The sequence below is a fragment of the Bombina bombina genome, chromosome 1, assembly GCF_027579735.1.
Source record: "Bombina bombina isolate aBomBom1 chromosome 1, aBomBom1.pri, whole genome shotgun sequence".
Classification (NCBI taxonomy): Eukaryota; Metazoa; Chordata; class Amphibia; order Anura; family Bombinatoridae; genus Bombina; species Bombina bombina.
In genome coordinates, this window is record NC_069499.1 from 1,501,563,324 (window position 1) to 1,501,586,663 (window position 23,340).

General features: G+C 40.6%; 1 protein-coding gene across 3 annotated transcripts in view; it reads left to right on the forward strand.

The window, feature by feature from the left end:
- PRKCA (protein kinase C alpha) overlaps positions 1-23,340 on the forward strand; it is an 897,250-nt gene that overhangs the window by 645,027 nt on the left and 228,883 nt on the right. For all 3 annotated transcript variants that reach the window (XM_053707823.1, XM_053707833.1, XM_053707842.1), the window contains exon 5: positions 11,966-12,094. In XM_053707823.1, the coding sequence (XP_053563798.1) occupies positions 11,966-12,094 (129 nt within the window). The remainder of the gene's footprint in view (positions 1-11,965; positions 12,095-23,340) is intronic.

Below are 23,340 nucleotides of genomic sequence, written 5' to 3' on the forward strand. Positions count from 1 at the left end.
CACATGTGTATGCTTCTTGTCTATGGCTCAATAGATGTGATGTTGATAGATTTATTAACTTCTTGTTTTTTGACTGGCACCACTGTTCATGTTAGCAGATTCATATATTTGCAAGAATCAAGATCCATTTAAATAGACATTAAAGGGACCTAATGTTGAGATAAGGAGGACATAATATCTGAAAATTAAGAGCTAGATTACAAGTGAAGCACTAATTTATCGCGCGCCCGTAAATGGGCAAATTAAAAGTGGCTGGTTATTGCTACTCTGAGCTCGCGATAGCAATTAGTGCTCAGAGATCAGATCTCTGGTATATTTCCATCTAAAGGGGAGGAGAGTCCACAGCTTCATTCATTACTTGGGGAAATAAAGAACTTGGCCACCTCCCTCATCCCCCAGTCATTCTTTGCCTTTCGTCACAGGAGTTTGGCAGAGAAGTGTCGGAAGATTCGGAGTAGTCTCTTATGGAGGGTAGTACTCTTCGGAATGGGACTGGAGTTTTAAGTAGTCCTGTCAGACTCTCAGTGAGAGCTTGGGTGAAAGATAGAGTCCGGAGATGCAGGGAGAGTCTTTCTGCGAAACCATCCCGACTCATTTTAACAGCTCCATAAGCAATTAGCGTTGATGAGTTTCGCTGCCTGCTTTCTACACTCAAGTCCATGTTAGGAGCGATGCTACTACACTGTCACACTTGAGAGGCCGTGTTCCTGTTCCACGGCATAGATTCTGGTAAGATTGTTTAATTTTTTATACACATAATAATAACGCAGAAGACAGGGTCACAGTGTGATACCTTTTATCTTTATAGAATCAAGGGTTAATATCCCTGGTAGGGGGATTATTGAACAGGGGGGTTTATACATAATATTGTTTATTGTGTTATTGCTGTGATATGTGTGAGATGAGGCTCTGGCAATGGGTGGACTTTAGTTTCATTTCCGGGAGTATTTGCACGGCAGATTTGGAGAGTTTTCTTCCTAGTGCAGGGGCGGTCCTGCGAGGCATTTCTTCTGATCGGGTGGGGCCTACTCGACTTCCTTTGCTTGACCGGCGGTGCAGGAGATGTAATGCTTTCTGTGGTCCAGGTCATAGGAGGTGGTGAGTCCCCCGGCCATTGGAGGTTATAAAGGTGCCATTTTTTTATATTTTTAACTAGTCCGTAATAAAGCCGTTAGCTATTGAGCACTCTGACGTGTTAGAGGATACTCCCTCTTTAACTAAGTCAAGTAATTGTGTTTATTGTGAGGAGGTTCCGGGAGATCCACCTGCTCAACTATGTTCCACATGCCTTGATAAAGTTGCGACATCTAGAAAGAAAAGGATGTCTAGTACTACATTCATCTCGGAGTACACATGCAGCGCCCCAGAGCATGACTATTTCTCCTATGGGAGAGATCTGTTGGCCATCAGATTTTGCAGATCAACTGCAAACGATGGTCTCTAAGGTGATTTAAGGTGCCTTACCACTTTCTGCCAAGCGTAAGGTAAAATATGGCAATCCGCTCAGGGGTCATCTACGCCAATGGATATTTGTGAAAGATTATCCGCTGACGAGGATGACTCTGACTCTTCGGAGGATGTTCCTTCTGGGTCGGAGTCTGTCATCTAAAACTCCGTCTGCAGAGGAGCCTGACTTTAGGTTTAGGATGAAACATTTGCGCTTTTTGCTGAAGCAAGTGCTTGCTACCCTCGAGGTTCCGGAACCGAAACTACCGGAGGAACCTTAGATTCCTAAGCTTGATAAAGTATATGAGGACAGGGTGGTGCCTCAGACCTTCCCAGTTCCTGTTAAGATGGCGAACATTTTTAAGAATGAATGGGAGAGATTAGGTTCTTCTTTTTCCCCTTCTTCTTTTAAGAAGCTGTTCCCCGTCCCGGACTCTCAGCTCGAGCTATGGGGGACTGTCCCTAAGGTGGATGGTGCTATCTCTATGCTCGCAAAGTGGACAACGATTCCTCTTGAAGATAGTTCGTTGTTTAAAGAGCCCTTGGATAAAAAGTTAGAGAACATGTTAAGAAAAATGTTTCAACATACAGGGTTTTATTTTCAGCCGGCAGTGGAGGTAGCTGCGACATATTGGTGCAAAGCTCTGTCTGACATAGTCGAGAGGGAGACTCCCCTCAACGAGATACAGGAGAGAATTAAGGCCTTGAGGGTCGCTAATTCTTTTATTTGTGATGCCAATATGTAAATTATTCGCCTGAACGCTAAGGTGTCACGTTTTTCCTTGTTAACCTGCAGCACCCTGTGGCTAAAGTCGTGGTCTGCGGTCATGACCTCTAAGTCTAGACTGCTATCCCTTCCATTTCAGGGAAAGATCCTGTTCAGTCCAGGATTGGACACAATCATATCCACAGTTACTGGAGGCAAGGGCGCTTTCCTACCACAGGATAAGAAGGTTAAGCCTAAGGGATCTACTTTTCGTCTCTTTCATGCGGACAAGGCCCAACGCCAACAGCCTGCCGCAAAAGCGGATAAGTCCAAGGGCACTTGGAAGCCAGCTCAGTCTTGGAATAAGTCCAAGCAGAACAAGGAGCCCGCCAAAACAAAGTCGGCATGAAGGGGCGGCCCCCGACCGGTCTCCGGTCCAAGTAGGGGGCAGATTATCTCTTTTCTCAGAAGCCTGGTTGCAGGATGTTCAGGACCCTTGGGTTCTGGAGGTTGTCTCCCAAGGATACAGGATAGGGTTCAGATCTCATCCGCCCAGGGACAGATTCCTCCTGTCAAACCTGTCTTCCAGACCAGAAAAGAGAGACACCTTTCTAGAATGTGTGAGGGATCTCTCTTCCCTCAGAGTAATTGTACCTGTACCCCAGCAGAAAGGGGTCTAGGGTTCTATTCAAACCTTTTTGTGGTTCCAAAGAAGGAGGGCATGTTCCCGCTCGATTCTGGACCTAATATGGTTAAACAAATTTCTGAGTGTTCCATCAAAATGGAAACTATCAGATCTATTCTGCCCCTAGTTCAAGAGGGTCAGTTCATGATGACAATAGACTTGAAGGATGCCTACCTTCATGTGCCAATCCACAGGGACCACTTTAGGTTCCTGAGATTTGCATTCCTGGACCAACATTTCCAGTTTGTGGCCCTTCCCTTTGGTCTGGCGACGGCCCTGAGAGTCTTCAAAAAGGTTCTGGGGGCGCTACTTGCAGTGGCCAGATCCAGAGCCATTGCTGTGGCGCCCTATCTGGACGACATCCTAGTCCAGGGGCTGTCGTTCAGTCTTGCAGAGGATCACTCGAGGGCTCTTCTTCTTTTGTTCCATTCCCATGGTTGGAAGATAAGCTCAGGAAAGAGCTCCCTGATTCCCAGCAACAGGGTGGAGTTCCTGGGAACGATAATAGATTCTATATCCATGAGGATATTTTTCACAGACCAGCGATGCAGGAAGATTGCGTCCACTTGTCTTGCCCTTCAATCCTCCTCCAGTCCCTCGGTGGCTCAGAGTATGGAGGTGATCGGGCTCATGGTGTCCAGCATCAATGTCATTCCATTCACCAGGTTCCACCTCAGACCTCTTCAGTTTTGTTGAGACAGTGGAACGGCGATCATACAGACCTATCCCAACAGATTTCTTTGGACGATCGGACGAGGGACTCCCTCTCTTGGTGGATCCATCCGGAACAACTGTCCCAAGGGACAACCTTCCTGAGACCGTTCTGGGAGATTGTGACCACGGGCATGAGTCTGGCAGGAAGGGGGGCTGTTTGGGGTACCAGGATGGCACAGGGAAAATGGTCTCAAGACCCCATCAATATTCTGGAACTCAGAGCGATCTACAATGCTTTGAAGGCGTGGCCTCTACTGGGGTCGTTCAACTTCATCAGATTCCAGACAGATAACATTACCTCAGTGGCTTATATCAACCACTAGGGGTGGGGTGGGAAAGCTCTCTAGCAATGAGGTAGGTTTCTCGGATATTGGTTTGGGCAGAGTCCTACAACTGCTCGCTCTCAGCAATCCACATTCCGGGTGTGGACAACTGGGTAGTGGATTTTCTCAGCAGGCAATCCTTCCATCCGGGGGAATGGTCTCTCCATCCTGAGGTGTTTGCAGAGATTTTTCTCAGATGGGGAACGCCGGAGATAGACCTCATGGCGTCCAGACTTAATTGCAAGCTACCCAGATACGGGTCGCGGTCCATGGATCCCCAGGCGGAGCTGATGGATACTTTAGCCGTGCCTTGGGGGTTCAACCTAGTGTACATTTTTCCACTGTTGCCACTTCTACCTCGTGTAGTGGCCCGCATCAAGCAGGAGAAAGCTCCGGCTATTCTGATTGCTCCTTCATGGCTGCGGAGGACGTGGTTTGCGGATCTGGTGGGCATGTCATCTTCTCCTCCATGGAGGTTACCCTATCGCAGGGATCTGTTGGTACAGGGTCCTTTTCAACATCAAAATCTAGATTCTTTAAGGCCGAATCTGTGGAGATTGAACGCTTAGTCTTGGTCAAGAAAGGGTTTTCTGAGAGAGTGATTGATACTCTTGTTCAGGCCAGGAAGCCGGTCACTCCTTGCATCTATAACAAGGTGGGGAGGACTTATATGTCCTGGTGTTAGAAGCATGGATATCCTTGGCACAAGATTTAAGGTATCCAGGATTCTGTCCTTTCTCCAGGAAGGGTTGGAGAAGGGGCTTGCTGCAAGTTCCTTAAAGAGACACATTTCGGCATTATCTGTTTTGTTACACAAGAGGCTCGCTGAGCTTCCTGATATTCATTCTTTTGTTCAGGCTCTGTCTAAAATCAGGCCTGTTTTTAGACAGTCTGCTCCTCCCTGGAGCTTGAATCTGGTTCTGAAGGTGTTGCAGAGGGTTCTGTTTGAACCTATGCACTATATTGACATTAAGATTCTTTCCTGGAAGGTTCTCTTTCTGTTGGCCATTGCATCGGCGCACAGAGTCTCTGAGTTGGCGGCCTTGCAATTTGAGCCTCCTTATTTGGTCTTTCACGCTGATAAGGTGGCTCTTCGCACTGATTTGGGATTTCTTCCCAAGGTTGTGTCTAACCGTAGCATCAATCAGGAAATAGTTGTTCCTTCTTTCTGTCCTAACCCCTCTTCTCCCAAGGAGAGGTTATTTCATAATTTGGACGTTGTTCAAGCCTTGAAGTTTTGTCTTCAGGCTACAAAGGGTTCCAGACAATCTAGTTCTCTCTTTGTGGTGTATGCAGGGAAGCGCAAGGGGCAGAAAGCCTCTTCAACTTCTTTGTCCTTTTGGTTGAGGAGCATGATTCGCTTAGCCTATGAGACAGCGGGGCATAAGCCTCCTTAGAGTATCATGGCTCATTCGACTAGAGCGGTGGCTTCTTCTTGAGCCTTCAAGAATGAGGCCTCTATGGAGCAGATTTGTAAGGCAGCTACCTGGTCTTCCTTACATACTTTTACAAAATTTTACAAATTTGACGTTTTTGCTTCGGTGGAAGCAGTTTTTGGGAGAGAGGTTTTACAGGTTGTGGTGCCCTCAGATTAGGGTCTGCCTTCTTTTTTCCCTCCCGTTTTTCATTCAGTGTCCTCTAGAGCTTGGGTATTTGTTCCCACAAGTAATGAATGAAGCTGTGGACTCTCCTCCCCTTTAGATGGAAAACATAAATTATGCTTACCTGATATCGTATTGTATCTCCGATCGGCGGATCTAAATTTATTTTATCTTCGGCCACCATTAATACCTTGATATTTCTCCTACTGTTCCTTGTTCCCTTGGCAAAATGACTGGGGGATGAGGGGTGTGGGGGAGGTATTTAAGCCTTTGGCTGGGGTGTCTTTGCCTCCTCCTTGTGGCCAGGTTCTTAATTCCCAACAGTAATGAATGAAGCCGTGGACTCTCCTCCCCTCGATGGAAATGAAATTATCAGGTAAGCATAATTTATGGGGTTTTTTAATAAAAAAAAACTGCATAAAACCGTTTTTAGGGGTTAAATTTAGGTCATGTGGGGTGTTAGAAAAAAACGGCACTGAAAAGTGCCTTTACATTGCGGTCTATGCGGAACTACAGTATGTGTTCTCTATAAATATATATGTATATGCTTATATACATATATATTTATGTGTTAATATGCTTATATACATATATATTTATGTGTTATTATGTGTATATACATATATATTTATGTGTTATTATGTGTATATACATATATATTTATGTGTTATTATGTGTATATACATATATATTTATGTGTTATTATGTGTATATACATATATATTTATGTGTTATTATGTGTATATACATATATATTTATGTGTTATTATGTGTATATACATATATATTTATGTGTTAATATGTGTATATACATATATATTTATGTGTTAATATGCGTGTATATACATATATATTTATGTGTTAATATGCGTGTATATACATATATATTTATGTGTTAATATGCGTGTATATACATATATATTTGTGTGTTAATATGCTTATATACATAAATATTTATGTGTTAATATGTGTATATACATATATATTTATGTGTTATTATGTGTATATACATATATATTTATGTGTTATTATCCCTTTAAGGACACAGCTTTAAGTTTGCTCAATTGTTTTATGACGGAAAAATTCCGTCATATGTCCTTAAGAGGTTAAGTGTATATGCATATATATTTATGTGTTATTATGTGTATATACATATATATTTATGTGTTAATATGCGTGTATATACATATATATTTATGTGTTAATATGCTTATATACATAAATATTTATGTGTTAATATGTGTATATACATATATATATTTATGTGTTAATATGCTTATATACATATATATTTATGTGTTAATATGCTTATATACATGAATATTTATGTGTTAATATGTGTATATATATTTATGTGTTATTGTGTGTATATACATATATATTTATGTGTTAATATGTGTATATATACATATATATTTATGTGTTAATATGTGTATATACATATATATTTATCTGTTAATATGCTTATATACATATATATTTATGTGTTAATATGCGTGTATATACATATATATATTTGTTAATATGCTTATATACATATATATTTGTGTGTTAATATGCTTATATACATAAATATTTGTGTGTTAATATGCTTATATGCATAAATATTTGTGTGTTAATATGCTTATATACATATATATTTATGTGTTAATATGCTTATATACATATATATTTATGTGTTATGTGTATATACATATATATTTATGTGTTATTATGTGTATATACATATATATTTATGTGTTAATATGCTTATATACATATATATTTATGTGTTAATATGTGTATATACATATATATTTATGTGTATATACATATATATTTATGTGTATATACATATATATTTATGTGTGGTAAATATGTGTATATACACATATAAACACACAAATATAAATTTATATATTCATATACAAAAATATTTTAATTTGATGCCCATCGCTGTGTGACTTATCCCCTTCTGTGCGCTAGTTTGGAGCCTATGGAAGCGCACTCTCTTGAGCGCAAAGTTTCCGCGGAATGTGAACGCAAGCTCGCGTTTGCATTGCGCTGGACTTCAAATACCAGCCCACATTTGCGTGCGCTAGTATTACAAGTGGAGTGCAAATATTGTGCTCACAAAAGCGCAGTTTTGCTCTCCATTTGTAATCTGGCCCTAAATCGGTTTGTTTTTAGTTGTCTACATCCTTTTAAGCACAAAACCATTATTATTTCATTATGGGATTAATAGCAGCAGTAGACCTGTCAAGACCACCCAAGACCTATTGAGATATTGCAGAAGACTTGATGAAAACATGTCTATTTAAAGATCTGTGTTTAAATACATAATACATCTAAGTGTATATAGTTCAGCGTCACAACATTTGTCCTTGAGTTTCGCACTGTGCGGCTATACATTTATTAGTGTTATGAAAAAAGATCTCACGTCTTAGTTGCAGTTTACTTTCTTTAATAAACAGATACTTAAGTGCCATTTTCTGCTTTCCATCGCTGTCAGAGTACCCACAATTCCTTGAAATACTAGCAAACCAAAATAATCATTAGCATAAAAGCATCCAGGTACCATTTATTGAACATTATGTGAAAAAAACATAAAACTCAAAATATGAATCCACATAAAATGTTTTTTTTTATGTTAAAAACAAAAACAAAAAACAATTGCACTGTGCGTCATTATTTATTTTCCCTGCTTTTCATGTTTTCTCCAACATAGGTGTGTCCGGTCCACGGCGTCATCCTTACTTGTGGGATATTCTCTTCCCCAACAGGAAATGGCAAAGAGCCCAGCAAAGCTGGTCACATGATCCCTCCTAGGCTCCGCCTACCCCAGTCATTCTCTTTGCCGTTGTACAGGCAACATCTCCACGGAGATGGCTTAGAGTTTTTTAGTGTTTAACTGTAGTTTTTATTATTCAAATTTTACTTAGCAGCTACTAAGGATTTCAGACAAACTTTGTCTTTGTTTGTTGTTTATTCTGGTAAACGGAGAGGTCAAAAAGCAACTTCTACCTCTCTCTCCTTCTGGATTAAAAGCATTATCCGATTGGCTTATGAGACTGCCGGACGGCAGCCTCCTGAAAGAATCACAGCTCACTCCACTAGGGCTGTGGCTTCCACATGGGCCTTCAAGAACGAGGCTTCTGTTGATCAGATATGTAAGGCAGCGACTTGGTCTTCACTGCACACTTTTTCTAAATTTTACAAATTTGATACTTTTGCTTCTTCTGAGGCTATTTTTGGGAGAAAGGTTTTGCAAGCCGTGGTGCCTTCCATTTAGGTGACCTGATTTGCTCCCTCCCTTCATCCGTGTCCTAAAGCTTTGGTATTGGTTCCCACAAGTAAGGATGACGCCGTGGACCGGACACACCTATGTTGGAGAAAACAGAATTTATGTTTACCTGATAAATTACTTTCTCCAACGGTGTGTCCGGTCCACGGCCCGCCCTGGTTTTTTTAATCAGGTCTGATAATTTATTTTCTTTAACTACAGTCACCACGGTAACATATGGTTTCTCCTATGCAAATATTCCTCCTTAACGTCGGTCGAATGACTGGGGTAGGCGGAGCCTAGGAGGGATCATGTGACCAGCTTTGCTGGGCTCTTTGCCATTTCCTGTTGGGGAAGAGAATATCCCACAAGTAAGGATGACGCCGTGGACCGGACACACCGTTGGAGAAAGTAATTTATCAGGTAAACATAAATTCTGTTTTTTATGCAGCAATCTCAGAGAGGCTGATGCAAATAATGCAGGAAATAGAAACTTGACCCTGCAACAAGTGATTGCTTGATTAGTGCAGAAGCTGATTTATGCTCACACTGCAAAGGAGATATACTCAAGAGACTTTAAAGGAGTATGTCCCTGAACTACAAAACTGTGCAAATGACAGTTGTAAATACATTTAAACTATGTATGTTTATAACAATTACTATCCACATATAATAATTGTTTTGAGAAGTGTATTTGTTTTACAGTTTGTTTGTGCCAGTACTATAGTGTTTGTTACAATGTAAGCACCATTAGTAAAAATTAAATCATGCAATCACGTGATTTCAATGCCTGGATCAGATAATGGGGGACTTGCCTATGCTGCTAGACACGCCCCCCCCACGTCAATTCTTCACTTCTTCAAAGGGGGAAGCTGCAGGACGCCGTATATGGTAGGACGTTCCATGACATCCTAACAGTGTTTTAATGCCCAGTGCTGTTTGGACGTTATGGAACGCTCTAACGGTGTGAAGGGGTTCATTTCTCTCACATTATTTGAGACGGCAGCTGTGTATATAATTTAAGATAATTAGGAGAGTTGAAATTGATACTAGTAAGCAACAAAGACCAGACAACTCCACGTCAACAAAATATCTCCCATCATGCTCTAGTCTAAATTCTACCTTCTTATGTTGTCAACAACACCTAAACTTCTTGTTTTTTTGTTTTTTTTTATATGAAAAAATATCAAGTAAAAACTTTGTTTTAACTGAAACATGTGCAGCAGTATCTACTGTACTCTGTACTAGTGCGAATGCTCATTGGCTGATAGCTACTTCCTGTTGATGCTCATTGTTTAATTGTATTTGTAAGCCAATTAAATTTAATTCAGACAATCAAGGCCTCCATATTTAAATGCTTTAGATGACAACATACTTTTGTATACAGAACTTATTTAAAGCGACTTGTTAAAATTACATTTTCGTGATCCTGATCATGCAATTATAAGAGATTTTTCAGTTTACTTCTCTTAAAATTAAAAAACCCTTACATAGGTAGGCACTGGAGAAGCAATGTGCTACTGGTTGCTAGCTGGTGATTGGTGGCTACACATATATTCCTCTTGTCATTGGCTCACCAGCTGTTTATCTAACTCCCAGTAGTAAATTGCTGCTCTGGATCTGATTTCACCCATATGTTTAACTCAGCGGTTAAACACATAATTATATACAGGTATACCTCACTTTACAGCGCTTCACTTTACAGCGATTCGCTAATACAGCGCTTTGTGGAGCTGAAGTTCAACCTCCAAGGATTATGAAATAGTGCTTTAATCATTGTGAGTTTGCGAGAAAAGTAACTGGCACCATTTTGTTATGCCCAGTTCACTCTGTTTACAGCATTACAGTGCAATCTGTGTCTCAGTGCTATAGTCTGGCAAATTTTACTACAGTAATTGACACTATTTTATTGAATACTGTGCTGTGCTAGTGTTAAACTAAACTTAGCACTATTGCACCCCTAATATATGTTAGTTCAAAGATCTTTTCAAGTTTTTAAACACACTGGCAAGTGGAAAGAAAGCTAAAACTGCCTTGTTTCACTTTAAGGCGGTTTTCACTTTACAGCGGGGCTCCGGTCCCTAACCCGCTGTATGAGCGGGGTATACCTGTATAAGCTATAGTTCAATAATAAAAAGCTCTGACACATTATGGACTACTGCTCTGTTAGTGGAAGGGACATGCATCTACAAGCCTAGCAGGAAAATATTATTTATTCAGGACAGGAACAGACCTATTAAAAAGGAATAAATGCAATAGATATTCTATTGCTCTAGTTTAGATGAAAACTAGAAAAAAAAAATACCACAATATCCATTTGAATTAAACATCAGTATTCTATAGTCTACAAAACATATGTCTTGCACCACTTAATATTTAAAGGGACAGTCTACTCCAGAATTTTTATTGCTTACAAAGATAGATAATCCCTTTATTACCCATTCCCCAGTTTTGCACAACCAACACAGTTATATTAACATCCTTTTTATCTCTGTGATTATCTTGTATCTAAGCCTCTGACTACCCTCTTTAGACATACATGCATTTAACCAATCAGTGCTGACTCATAAATTACTCCAGAGGAGTTAGCACAATGTTATCTATATAGCACACATGAACTAGCGCTGTCTAACGGTGAAAAACTGTCAAAATGCACTGAGATAAGAGGCGGCCTTTAAGGGCTTAGAAAATGATGCTAGCTAAGTTTAGCTTTCAACAAAGAATACCAACAGAACAAAGCAAATTTTATAAAATTAAAATGGAAAGTTGTTTAAAACTGCGCGCCCTGTCTGAATCATGAAAGTTTAATTTTGACTAGACTGTCCCTTTAACGTTCATGATTCAGACAGAGAATGCAATTTTATGCAACTTTCCACTTTATATTTATCTAATGTGCTTCATTCTCTTGATACCCTTTTGTTGAAAGTCATGCAAAGGTAGGCTTATAAGCTGTATTACACTACTAGGAGCTAGCTTCTGATTGGTGGCTGCACATATATACCTCTTGTCATTGGCTCACTTGCGGAATAGACCTATCTCCCATTAGTGCATTGGTGCTCCTCAAATACCAAACAAATTAAGAAAATGTTATAAAAGAAGTAAATTAGAAAGTTATTTAAAATTGTAATCTGTCTGAATCATCTAAGAAGAACTTTGGGTTTCATGTCCCTTTAATGAGAAATATTCCTCAGCCGGCCTAATGAACTATATTTTTTTCTTTATCCACAGCCTGTGACATGAACGTCCATAAAATCTGTGTAATCAACGTCCCAAGTTTATGTGGAATGGATCATACTGAGAAGAGAGGAAGGATTCACCTGAAAGCTGAAGTTCAGGGGGACAAGTTGAGTGTCATAGGTAAGAGAAAACACCCTTCTATATCTGTGAACCTGGCTGGTTTAAAAAATAACATTTCTTCTGACTTCTTATCCTTTTAAAAGCCATAAAAATATTTTTATTTCCTTAATGCGTTCTTTTAGTTTTTTATATTCTATGCAGCTCTTAAAAATTAACGTGAGATCATTTGTGCTTATGTTGGTTGGTTTAGAATAGGTTTGTGGGAAACTGCTTTTAGATAGATGCACTTGTACAATGCCATGTGTTTTTCCTTAGAAAATAAATCTCTCTTGCTTTATAAAGTTATAAACTGGTAATTTACCTTTAGCAGCCTACATACTGGCCTAGATTCACTACATTTTATGAACTGTAGGTGTTTGTGTGCTTAGAAATGTAAGCTTTTGATATTCTGCTGGTGAAGGTTTGTTTATCTCCACTAAATAAAGGGACACTCAAGTCAAAATTACATTTTTATGATTCAGATAACATATGCAATTTTAAACAACTTTCCAATTGACTTCCATTAACAAAATGTGCACAGTCTTTTTATATTTACACTTTTTGAGTCACCAGCTCCTATTGAGCATGTGCAAGAATTCACAGACTATACTATATGCATTTGTGATTGGCTGATGGCTGTCACATGATGCATTTGGAGTGGAAATAGATGTAACTGAAATTTGTCAGAAAAAAATCTACTACTCATTTGAAGTTCAGACTAAGTGCTATTGCATAGTCTTTTTATCATGAATTTATTGATTATGCAAATCAACTATATTTACCGGATCTTTAAGATATGAGGGTTGTCCTAATCTGCTAGTAAAAAGTTTATTCATGAGAGACACTATGCACAAACATGTATTTCCTGTTTATTTTAGTATCGTGTAAAGTGCTTTTATTTAATCTATTTTCATGCAAAGGTTTTTTTACACATTTAATTACTTTTTTATGTGCAGTATTTTTTAATAAGTAAATTCCTCAATTTTTGGGCAAACAGCTGACAGGGTGCAAAACATTTACGGGGGCTTTGTTGGTCGGTTTGTGCAATAAAGGTTTACCGTCCCTTTAACGTTGTGTTCTGTTTGTTAATAATTATCTGAAACCTGTCATGTTTGTGCTGTGTTAGAGGAGTTTACCCTCTAACCATGAATGTGTATGGATTTTTCCCCCTGTTTTTATAGGTATGTTATTAGCGTTAGGCATGTGAGAGTACTAGTTACTAATGACATAAGACACATTGTAGACATTTATATAAAGAGTTCATTTTCTCTATCAGGCATGTGTATTGTATAGCTGTAAATGTATAACTATTGATCCTCTCATATCAATATACATTCATTTTCTTAGTCAAACAATGTATGATTTCACATTTAGCATCAATTCACCTCCACTAAAAAAATAATTTATATACTTTTTTCTCCAACATTGGTGTGTCCGGTCCACGGCGTCATCCATTACTTGTGGGATATTCTCCTCCCCTACAGGGAAAGGCAAGGAGAGCACACAGCAAGAGCTGTCCATATAGCTCCCCCTCTGGCTCCGCCCCCCAGTCATTCTCCTTGCCGCTCTGAACAAGTAGCATCTCCACGGGGATGGTGAGGAGTTTGTGGTGTTAGTTGTAGTTTTTTATTTCTTCTATCAAGAGTTTGTTATTTTAAAATAGTGCTGGTATGTACTATTTACTCTGAAACAGAAAGAGATGAAGAGTTCTGTTTAAAAGAGGAGTATGATTTTAGCAGCAGTAACTAAAATCGATTGCTGTTCCCACACAGGACTGTTGAGATGAGAGAAGTTCAGTTGGGGGGAACAGTTTGCAGACTTTTCTGCTCAAGGTATGACTAGCCATTTTCTGTGTAATGCTGGAAGGCTGTCATTTTTCCCTCATGGGGATCGGTAAGCCATTTTCTTAGACTTAGAAAGAATAAAGGGCTTATTATGGGCTATTAACTGGTGGACACTCTTAAGGGCTAAATCGATTGTTTATTTAAGTTTTTATTTAAAGTTTGAAGTGGATTTCACACTTTTATTGTTTGGGGAACGTTTTTTATCACCAGGCACTAGTTTAGACACCTTCCCAGTCAGGAAGGGCCTTTCACTGTATAAGGCAGAGCCTCATTTTCGCGCCATTATTGTACAGTTTCTCTTAAGTACAGTGCATGCAGATGCATGTGAGAGGGTCTGGTGTCCACTGAAAAAGTTCCTAGAAGGCTTGAAATACCCCCCTGGGATAGTTGAAGTCACAACAAAGGATGTGGCTGGGACTGTAGTGGGGTAAAAATTGCAAACGGCTCCGGTTTCCACATTTTAAGGGTTAACAGCTTGAAAATTGGGGTGCAATACTTTGAATGCATTAAGTCACTGTGGTGAAAATTTGGTAAAGATTGGATAATTCCTTCATAGTTTTTCACATATTCAGTAATAAAGTGTGCCCTGTTTAACATTTAAAGAGACAGTAACGGTTTTGTTTTAAAACGGTTTTTGTACTTTATTAACCAGTTTAAGCCTGTTTAACATGTCTGTACCTTCTGATAGATCATGTTCTGTATGTATGGAAGTCAATGTGGTTTCCCCTTCAAATATAGGCGATAATTGTGCCATAGCGTCCAAACACAGTAAGGACAGTATTGTCACAAATAGTAAGGTTGCCCAGGATGATTCCTCAGATGAAGGAAGTAGAGATAGTTCTACATCTTCTCCTTCTGTGTCTATACCAGTTATGCCCGCGCAGGCGACCCCTAGTACTTCTAGCGCGCCAATGCTTGTTACTATGCAACAATTGACGGCAGTAATGGATAACTCCATAGCTAATATTTTATCCAAAATGCCAGCATTTCAGAGAAAGCGCGATTGCTCTGTTTTAAACACTGTAGAGCAGGGCGCTGATGATACTTTTTCTGTCATACCCTCATACCAGTCTGAAGTGGCAGTGAGGGAGGGTTTCTCAGATGGAGAAATTTCTGATACAGGAAGAATTTCTCAGCAGGCAGAACCTGATGTTGTGACATTTAAATTTAAATCAGAGCATCTCCGCGCATTACTTAAGGAGGTGCTATCTACTCTGGATGATTGTGACAATCTGGTCATCCCAGAAAACTTGTGCAAGATGGACAAGTTCCTAGAGGTCCCGGTGTACCCTGATGCCTTTCCGATACCTAAACGGGTGGCAGACATAGTGAATAAGGAGTGGGAGAAGCCAGGCATACCTTTTGTCCCTCCTCCTATATTTAAGAAATTGTTCCCTATGGTCGACCCCAGGAAGGACATATGGCAAACAGTCCCTAAGGTCGAGGGGGCGGATTCTACACTAGCCAAACGCACGACCATTCCCATTGAGGACAATTGTGCTTTCAAAGATCCTATGGATAAAAAATTGGAGGGTTTGCTTAAAAAGATTTTTGTACAGCAAGGTTACCTCCTTCAACCTATTTCGTGCATTATTCCTGTCACTACAGCGGCGTGGTTCTGGTTCGAGGAACTGGAAAAGTCGCTCAGTAGGGAGACTCGGTATGAGGAAGTCATGGACAGAATTCACGCACTTAAGTTAGCTAATTCCTTTATTTTAGACGCCACTTTGCAGTTAGCGAGATTAGCGGCTAAAAATTCAGGGTTTGCAATTGTGGCGCGCAGAGCGCTCTGCCTAAAGTCTTGGTCGGCGGATGTATCTTCCAAGACAAAATTGCTTAATATCCCTTTCAAGGGTAAGACCCTTTTTGGGCCAGAATTGAAAGAAATTATTTCAGACATCACTGGTGGAAAGGGCCATGCCCTCCCACAGGATAGGCCTTTCAAGGCTAAGAATAAGTCCAATTTTCGTTCCTTTCGCAATTTCAGGAACGGACCGGCTTCTAACTCGGCAGCCTCTAGACAAGAGGGTAACGCTTCCCAGACTAAACCAGCTTGGAAACCAATGCAAGGCTGGAATAACGGTAAACAGGCCAAGAAGCAGCGGACAGACTCTCTCTCTTTGCTCAGGCTTGGGCAAGAGATGTCCAGGATCCCTGGACACTAGAAATAGTCTCTCAGGGTTATCTTCTAGAATTCAAGGAACTACCCCCAAGGGGAAGGTTCCACATTTCTCACTTATCTTCAAACCAAATAAGTAGACAGGCATTCTTACATTGTGTAGAAGACCTGTTAAAGATGGGAGTGATACACCCAGTTCCAACTGTGGAACAAGGTCAGGGGTTTTTACTCAAATCTGTTTGTAGTTCCCAAAGAAGAGGGAACTTTCAGACCAATTCTGGATTTAAAAATTCTAAACAAATTTCTCAGAGTTCCATCGTTCAAAATGGAAACCATTCGAACAATTTTACCTACAATCCAGGAGGGTCAATATATGACTACCGTGGATTTAAAGGATGCGTATCTACATATTCCTATCCACAAAGATCATCATCAGTTCCTAAGGTTCGCCTTTCTGGACAAACATTATCAGTTCGTGGCACTCCCATTTGGACTAGCCACTGCTCCCAGAATTTTCACAAAGGTGCTCGGGTCCCTTCTAGCGGTTCTAAGACCAAGGGGCATTGCAGTGGCACCTTATCTGGACGACATTCTAATTCAAGCGTTGTCTCTTTCCAAGGCAAAGGCTCATACAGACATTGTTCTAGCCTTTCTCAGATCTCACGGGTGGAAGGTGAATGTAGAAAAGAGTTCCCTGTCTCCGTCGACAAGAGTTCCCTTTTTGGGAACAATAATAATAGATTCTTTTGAAATGAAGATCTTCCTGACAGAAGTCAGAAAGTCAAAGCTTCTAAACGCTTGTCAAGTTCTTCTCTCTATTCTGCAGCCTTCCATAGCTCAGTGCATGGAAGTAGTAGGGTTGATGGTTGTAGCAATGGACATAGTTCCTTTTGCTCAAATTCATCTAAGACCATTAAAACTGTGCATGCTCCAGTAGACAGGATCACCTGTCTCAGGGAATGAGTTTCTGCAGACCAAAGTGGGTCATTGTCACGACCGACGCCAGTCTATCAGGCTGGGGTGCGGTCTGGGATTCCCTGAAAACTCAGGGTTTATGGTCTCGGGAAGAGTCTCTTCTCCCGATCAACATCCTGGAACTGAGAGCGATATTTAATGCTCTCCGGGCTTGACCTCATCTAGCGAAGGCCGGATACATAAGATTCCAGTCAGATAACATGACAACTGTAGCTTACATCAACCATCAGGGAGGAACAAGGAGTTCCTTGGCTATGAGAGAGGTATCCAAGATCATCAAATGGGCGGAGGATCACTCCTGCCACCTATCTGCAATCCACATCCCAGGAGTAGACAACTTGGAGGCGGATTATCTGAGTCGTCAGATTTTCTATCCGGGGGAGTGGGAACTCCACCCGGAGGTGTTTGCCCAGTTGACTCAATTATGGGGCATTCCAGACATGGATCTGATGGCGTCTCGTCAGAACTTCAAGGTTCCTTGCTACGGGTCCAGATCCAGGGATCCCAAGGCCACTCTAGTGGATGCATTAGTGGCGCCTTGGTCGTTCAACCTAGCTTATTCGTTTCCACCGTTTCCTCTCCTTCCCAGGCTTGTAGCCAGGATCAAACAGGAGAAGGCCTCAGTGATTCTGATAGCTCCTGCGTGGCCACGCAGGACTTGGTATGCAGACCTGGTGAATATGTCATCGGCTCCACCATGGAAGCTACCTTTGAGACAGGATCTTCTAGTACAAGGTCCATTCGAACATCCAAATCTAATTTCTCTGCAGCTGACTGCTTGGAAATCGAACGTTTGATTTTATCCAAGCGTGGGTTTTCAGATTCAGTGATAGATACTCTGGTCCAAGCCAGAAAACCTGTGCCTAGAAAGATTTACCATAAAATATGGAAAAGATATATCTATTGGTGTGAATCCAAGGGATTCTCCTGGAGTAAGATTAAAATTCCTAAGATCCTCTCCTTTCTCCAAGAAGGTTTGGATAAGGGATTGTCAGCGAGTTCTCTAAAAGGACAGATTTCTGCTTTATCTGTCTTGTTACACAAACGACTGGCAGCTGTGCCAGAGGTACAAGCTTTTGTACAGGCTTTGGTCAGAATCAAACCTGTTTACAGACCCTTGACTCCTCCTTGGAGTCTAAATTTAGTTCTTTCAGTTCTTCAGGGGGTTTCGTTTGAACCCTTACATTCCATAGATATCAAGTGCTATCTTGGAAAGTTCTGTTTTTGGTTGCTATTTCTTCTGCTAGAAGAGTTTCTGAATTATCTGCTTTGCAGTGTGATCCACCCTATCTGGTGTTCCATTCAGATAAGGTTATTTTGCGTACCAAGCCTGGTTTTCTTCCAAAAGTTGTTTCCAACAAGAATATTAACCAGGAAATAGTTGTTCCTTCTCTGTGCCCGAATCCAGTTTCAAAGAAGGAACATTTGTTACACAATTTAGATGTAGTCCGTGCTTTAAAGTTCTATTTAGAAGCAACAAAGAATTTTAGACAAACCTCATCCTTGTTTGTCGTTTACTCTGGTAAGAGGAGAGGACAAAAAGCTATTGCTACCTCTTTCTTTCTGGCTGAAAAGCATTATCCGATTGGCTTATGAGACTGCCGGACGGCAGTCTCCTGAACGAATCACAGCTCACTCCACTAGGGCTGTGGCTTCCACATGGGCCTTCAAGAACGAGGCTTCTGTTAATCAGATATGTAAGGCAGCGACTTGGTCTTCTCTGCACACTTTTGCCAAATTTTACAAATTTGATATTTTTGCTTCTTCGGAGGCTGTTTTTGGGAGAAAGGTTTTGGAAGCCGTGGTGCCTTCTGTTTAGGTAACCTGATTTGCTCCCTCCCTTCATCCGTGTCCTAAAGCTTTGGTATTGGTTCCCACAAGTAATGGATGACGCTGTGGACCGGACACACCAATGTTGGAGAAAACAGAATTTATGCTTACCTGATAAATTACTTTCTCCAACGGTGTGTCCGGTCCACGGCCCGCCCTGCTTTTTTAATCAGGTTTGAATTTTTTTTTCTTTTTCTTTATACACTACAGTCACCACGGCACCCAATAGTTTCTCCTTTTTCTCCTAACCGTTGGTCGAATGACTGGGGGGCGGAGCCAGAGGGGGAGCTATATGGACAGCTCTTGCTGTGTGCTCTCCTTGCCTTTCCCTGTAGGGGAGGAGAATATCCCACAAGTAATGGATGACGCCGTGGACCGGACACACCGTTGGAGAAAGTAATTTATCAGGTAAGCATAAATTCTGTTTTTTCCCCCCCAACATACAGATTAGTTATTTGAAAATTAAAAGGCTATTTTTTTGTTTATTCTTTGCACCATCACCTCCGAATGGCAGGGACTTGAGATCTCATTGGAAAGAGGAGACTCACCTGTTTCGAAACTGGCCACCAGTCACTAAGCGCTACCCAGGTGTAGAACCAAAAATGGGCCAGCTCCTAAGTTTACATTCCTGCCTTTTTAAATAGATACCAAGAGAACAAAGAAAAATTGATTATAGGAGTAAACTAGAAAGTTGCTTAAAATGGCTTGCTCTATCTGAATCATGAAATAAAAAAAATGTGTTTCATCTCCCTTTAACTTTAATGTGAGATATTAGTAAGATGACATACTGTAAGGGAGTTTAGAGATTGTAGGATTTTGGATGCATAAATATGTTTGACATATGGATGCAGCACAAGAAAAAATAAACTTCATGATTCATATAGCGCATTTCATTTTAAGAAACTTTTGAATTCACTTCTGTTGTCAAATCCACTGTTTTCTAGGTATCCTTTGTTGAAAACCATACCTAGGCTCAGGAGCAGCAATGCAATACTAGGAGATTGCTGGGGATAGGTGTCTACAAACCTATGCATCTTGTTATTGGGCCACCATATGTGTTCATCTAAGTCCCAATAGTGCATTGCTGCTTCAGAGCTGACTTTAACTATGTGTTTAATAACCCATTTCCATGGGTTAACAGTTACATAATGCTACAGTGCAATAATAAAGGGCTCTATAACACATTAGAGCATTTCCTTTTTATGCTTAAACATCCCAATGTGTAAGGCAGCAGTAATTGTCAGGTCAGTTGTGAAAGTACAGTACATTTCTCTTATGTCAGTTAAAGGGATATGAAACCCAAACAATGTCTTTTGTGATTCAGGCAGAGCATAACATTTTAAAAAAAAAGTTTCCTATTAACTTTAGTTATCAAATTTGCTTTGTTCCCATGGTATTCTTTGTTAAAGTGATACCTTGGTAGGCGTGTGGAGAACTACATGACAGGAAATAGTGCTGCCCTCTAGTGCTCTTGTTATGCATAACATTCTGCTGCCATATAGTAATCCAAGCACCCTCCTGAGCTTACATCCATGCTTTTTAACAAAAGATACCAATAGAACAAAGAAACTTTGATAATAAAAGTAAAGTTTAACATTGTATGGTATATTGAAAACGACAATGGCGATTACCCGCAAAACGGGTCTACCAAGACTAGCGTCACTTCAGCGGGTGCCCAGGCGAAATACTGCCTGTACTCCCCAGCTGCAGGGTGCCAAGCGAACAGCCTCTTCGTCCCGACACCATAAGTCAAACACAAAGCGTTCACGGCATCACCTGACCACCAGGATCCAAAACACAAACTGGATACAAACTTGCAACTAAAAAGAATCTTTATTCCAAGCGAGCAGCTAAAATCGCATACATGAAGCCCATATCCACATGAATAGGGAAGCAAGGAGTTAGCAGCTGGCAGACGCGTTTCGTGCGGGGCTACCGCACTTGTTCATTGCTCAGATTTCAGTATGAAATAAAATATAAAAACAACTGGTTTCTGAAGAAAGCCGCCATGTATTGGGTTGCATATCTATTACTATGGCATCCAAAGGATATTAGTTTATATTTTAAAGCGACAATAAACTCAAAACTTTTCTTTCATAATTCAGCTAGAACATACAATCTTAACCCCTTGAGTGCTAATGACGGCTCTGAGCCGTTGCAGAGTTTCCCACTCTGGTGCTAACAACGGCTCAGAGACGTCGCTAGCACTCTCCCACCTTGAGGGAGATCTGGGGGCTCCCACCCGCTCCTACCCCGGCGATCGTGCCTGTAGAGTGACAGGCATAACCTGGGCTTCCCGTTTTCTGTGGTGATGTCACGCGCAATAACGTGATGACGTCACCGCGCAACTTTATATTTAACAATGTTAAGTATAGGAGCAGGGGGCATGCTGCTTAGAAGCCTGTATCTCAGGCATCTAAGCAGCTACAGACCCCCAAGACCCACCATTGGAAAGGTAATCGCCTAACCTTTCCAACAGTGTAAGACTTGTTCACCCACGTGGGAAAGTGCTTAGCACTCAAAGGGTTAAACAACTTTCCAATGTACTTCTATTATCAAATGTTCTCATTTTTTGTCATCCTTTGTTGAAAAACAGGATGGTAAGTTCAGGAGTGAGCACGTGTTTGCAGTACTATATGGCAGCAGTTTTACAACAATGTTATACATTAGAAAGAGCACTAGATGGCAGCACTATTTCCTTTTATGTAGTGCTCCCGACGTGCACTCTATCTAGAGCTGTTCAACAAAGAATACCATGAGAACAACGCTAATAATAGAAGTAAATGGGAGACTTTTTAAAATTGTATTCTCTATCTGAATCATAAAAGAAAAAATGTGGGTTTCATGTCCCTTTAAGTTATTTGGCTAAATGATACATTTTGTCTGTATTTTCCATTTGCACTCTGACTACTATATAATAACTGTATAGTGTGTGCAAGGTAGATCCAGAGAGGCGTAATAAAGGACTTGAAAGGTCGGCTTCAATATCGTCTGATTTGAGTGACTTTGACAGGGCAGGTCAGTTTTCCTGCCGGGTCCTAATTGCTTCTAATTATAGGGATATCATTTAAGCGTAAAATTAATTGCTGTGAAATTAGTGCCCAAAGCGGCTGCAGTCTGAACAAGTGAAATCGGTAACTTCAGCTATTAGTTATGAATCACTGTTTGACGACTTTGTGGCAGGATTCGTTTAATAAAATCCTTTGCTTTATTATAGATTACAGGTTTCCCTTTAATGTAAAGTTGCATTACAGGCAGCGTATCCTATTTTTATGATTAGAGACTCTCATTATTTTTATTACATGCTCTGTGGAACAACACCAGAGGTCCTTAGTTTCTGAGGTCATGGGAAATCCTCTGGATAGAAACATAGAATTTAAAGGGATATTAAACTCCAAAAATGTTATTGTTTAAAAAGATAGATAATCCCTTTTTCTCTTGCTAGATGTATTGAGTCCACGGATTCATCCATACTTGTGGGATATTCTCCTTCCTAACAGGAAGTGGCAAAGAGAGCACCCACAGCAGAGCTGTCTATATAGCTCCTCCCTTAGCTCCACCCCCCCAGTCATTCTCTTTGCCTGCTTAACTGCTAGGAAGGGTAAAGTGAGTGTGGTGAAAAAAATTTAGTTTTTATATTCTCAACCAAAAGTTTGTTATTTTAAATGGTACCGGTGTGTACTATTCACTCTCTGGCAGACAAGGGATGAAGATTTCTGCAAGGAGGATGATGATCTTAGCACTTTGTAACTAAGATCCACTGCTGTTCTCACAAGGGCTGAAGAGTACAGGAAAACTTCAGTTGGGGGAACGGTTTGCATGCTAAGCTGTATTGAGGTATGTTCAGTCTATTTTTTTCTAGACAGACTGTGATAATTCTAGATAAAGGCTGGCAGTATCCCCATGAGGGAAGGGTTAGCTGTTCAGACACTTAGTAGGAATTCCAGCTTGCATAAAGGGCTCATTGGTTACTGGTGACACTGTTAGGAAAAAACGTTTTTTTATGCAAACATAACGTTTTTTGAGGGACTTAAGGGGTCATTGTGGCTCATTTAAGGGTTATCAACCCACATGGCTAGTTTGGAAACACTCTGGTGTGTTTCTTTTAGGCCCCATAACATCGAGTGAGGTGGGAGGGGCCTATTTTCGCGCCTCAGTTGCGCAGTTTCCTTTACTCAGAGACACCCAGCTGCTTCTCTAGAGGGTCCTTCTGTTGTTTGAGGGCTTAAAGAAGTTTTTTTCCCCACAAATCTTTCCTAAAGGGCAGGTAGGCGCCACAGCAGGGCTGTGGCAAGGTGCTGAACGTGTTTTTACCGGTTTTTGACGTTTTGTCAATCCGGTTTCTACATTAAGGGGTTAATCGTTTATTTGTCTAGCTGTGCAATCTTACTAAAGCTTTATGATGCTACTGTAAAAATTCCGTAAAGTTTACTGCTTTTTTACACTGTTTTGCAGAGTTTGTGCATCTTTTTTTCTCTTAAAGACAGTACCGTTTTTTT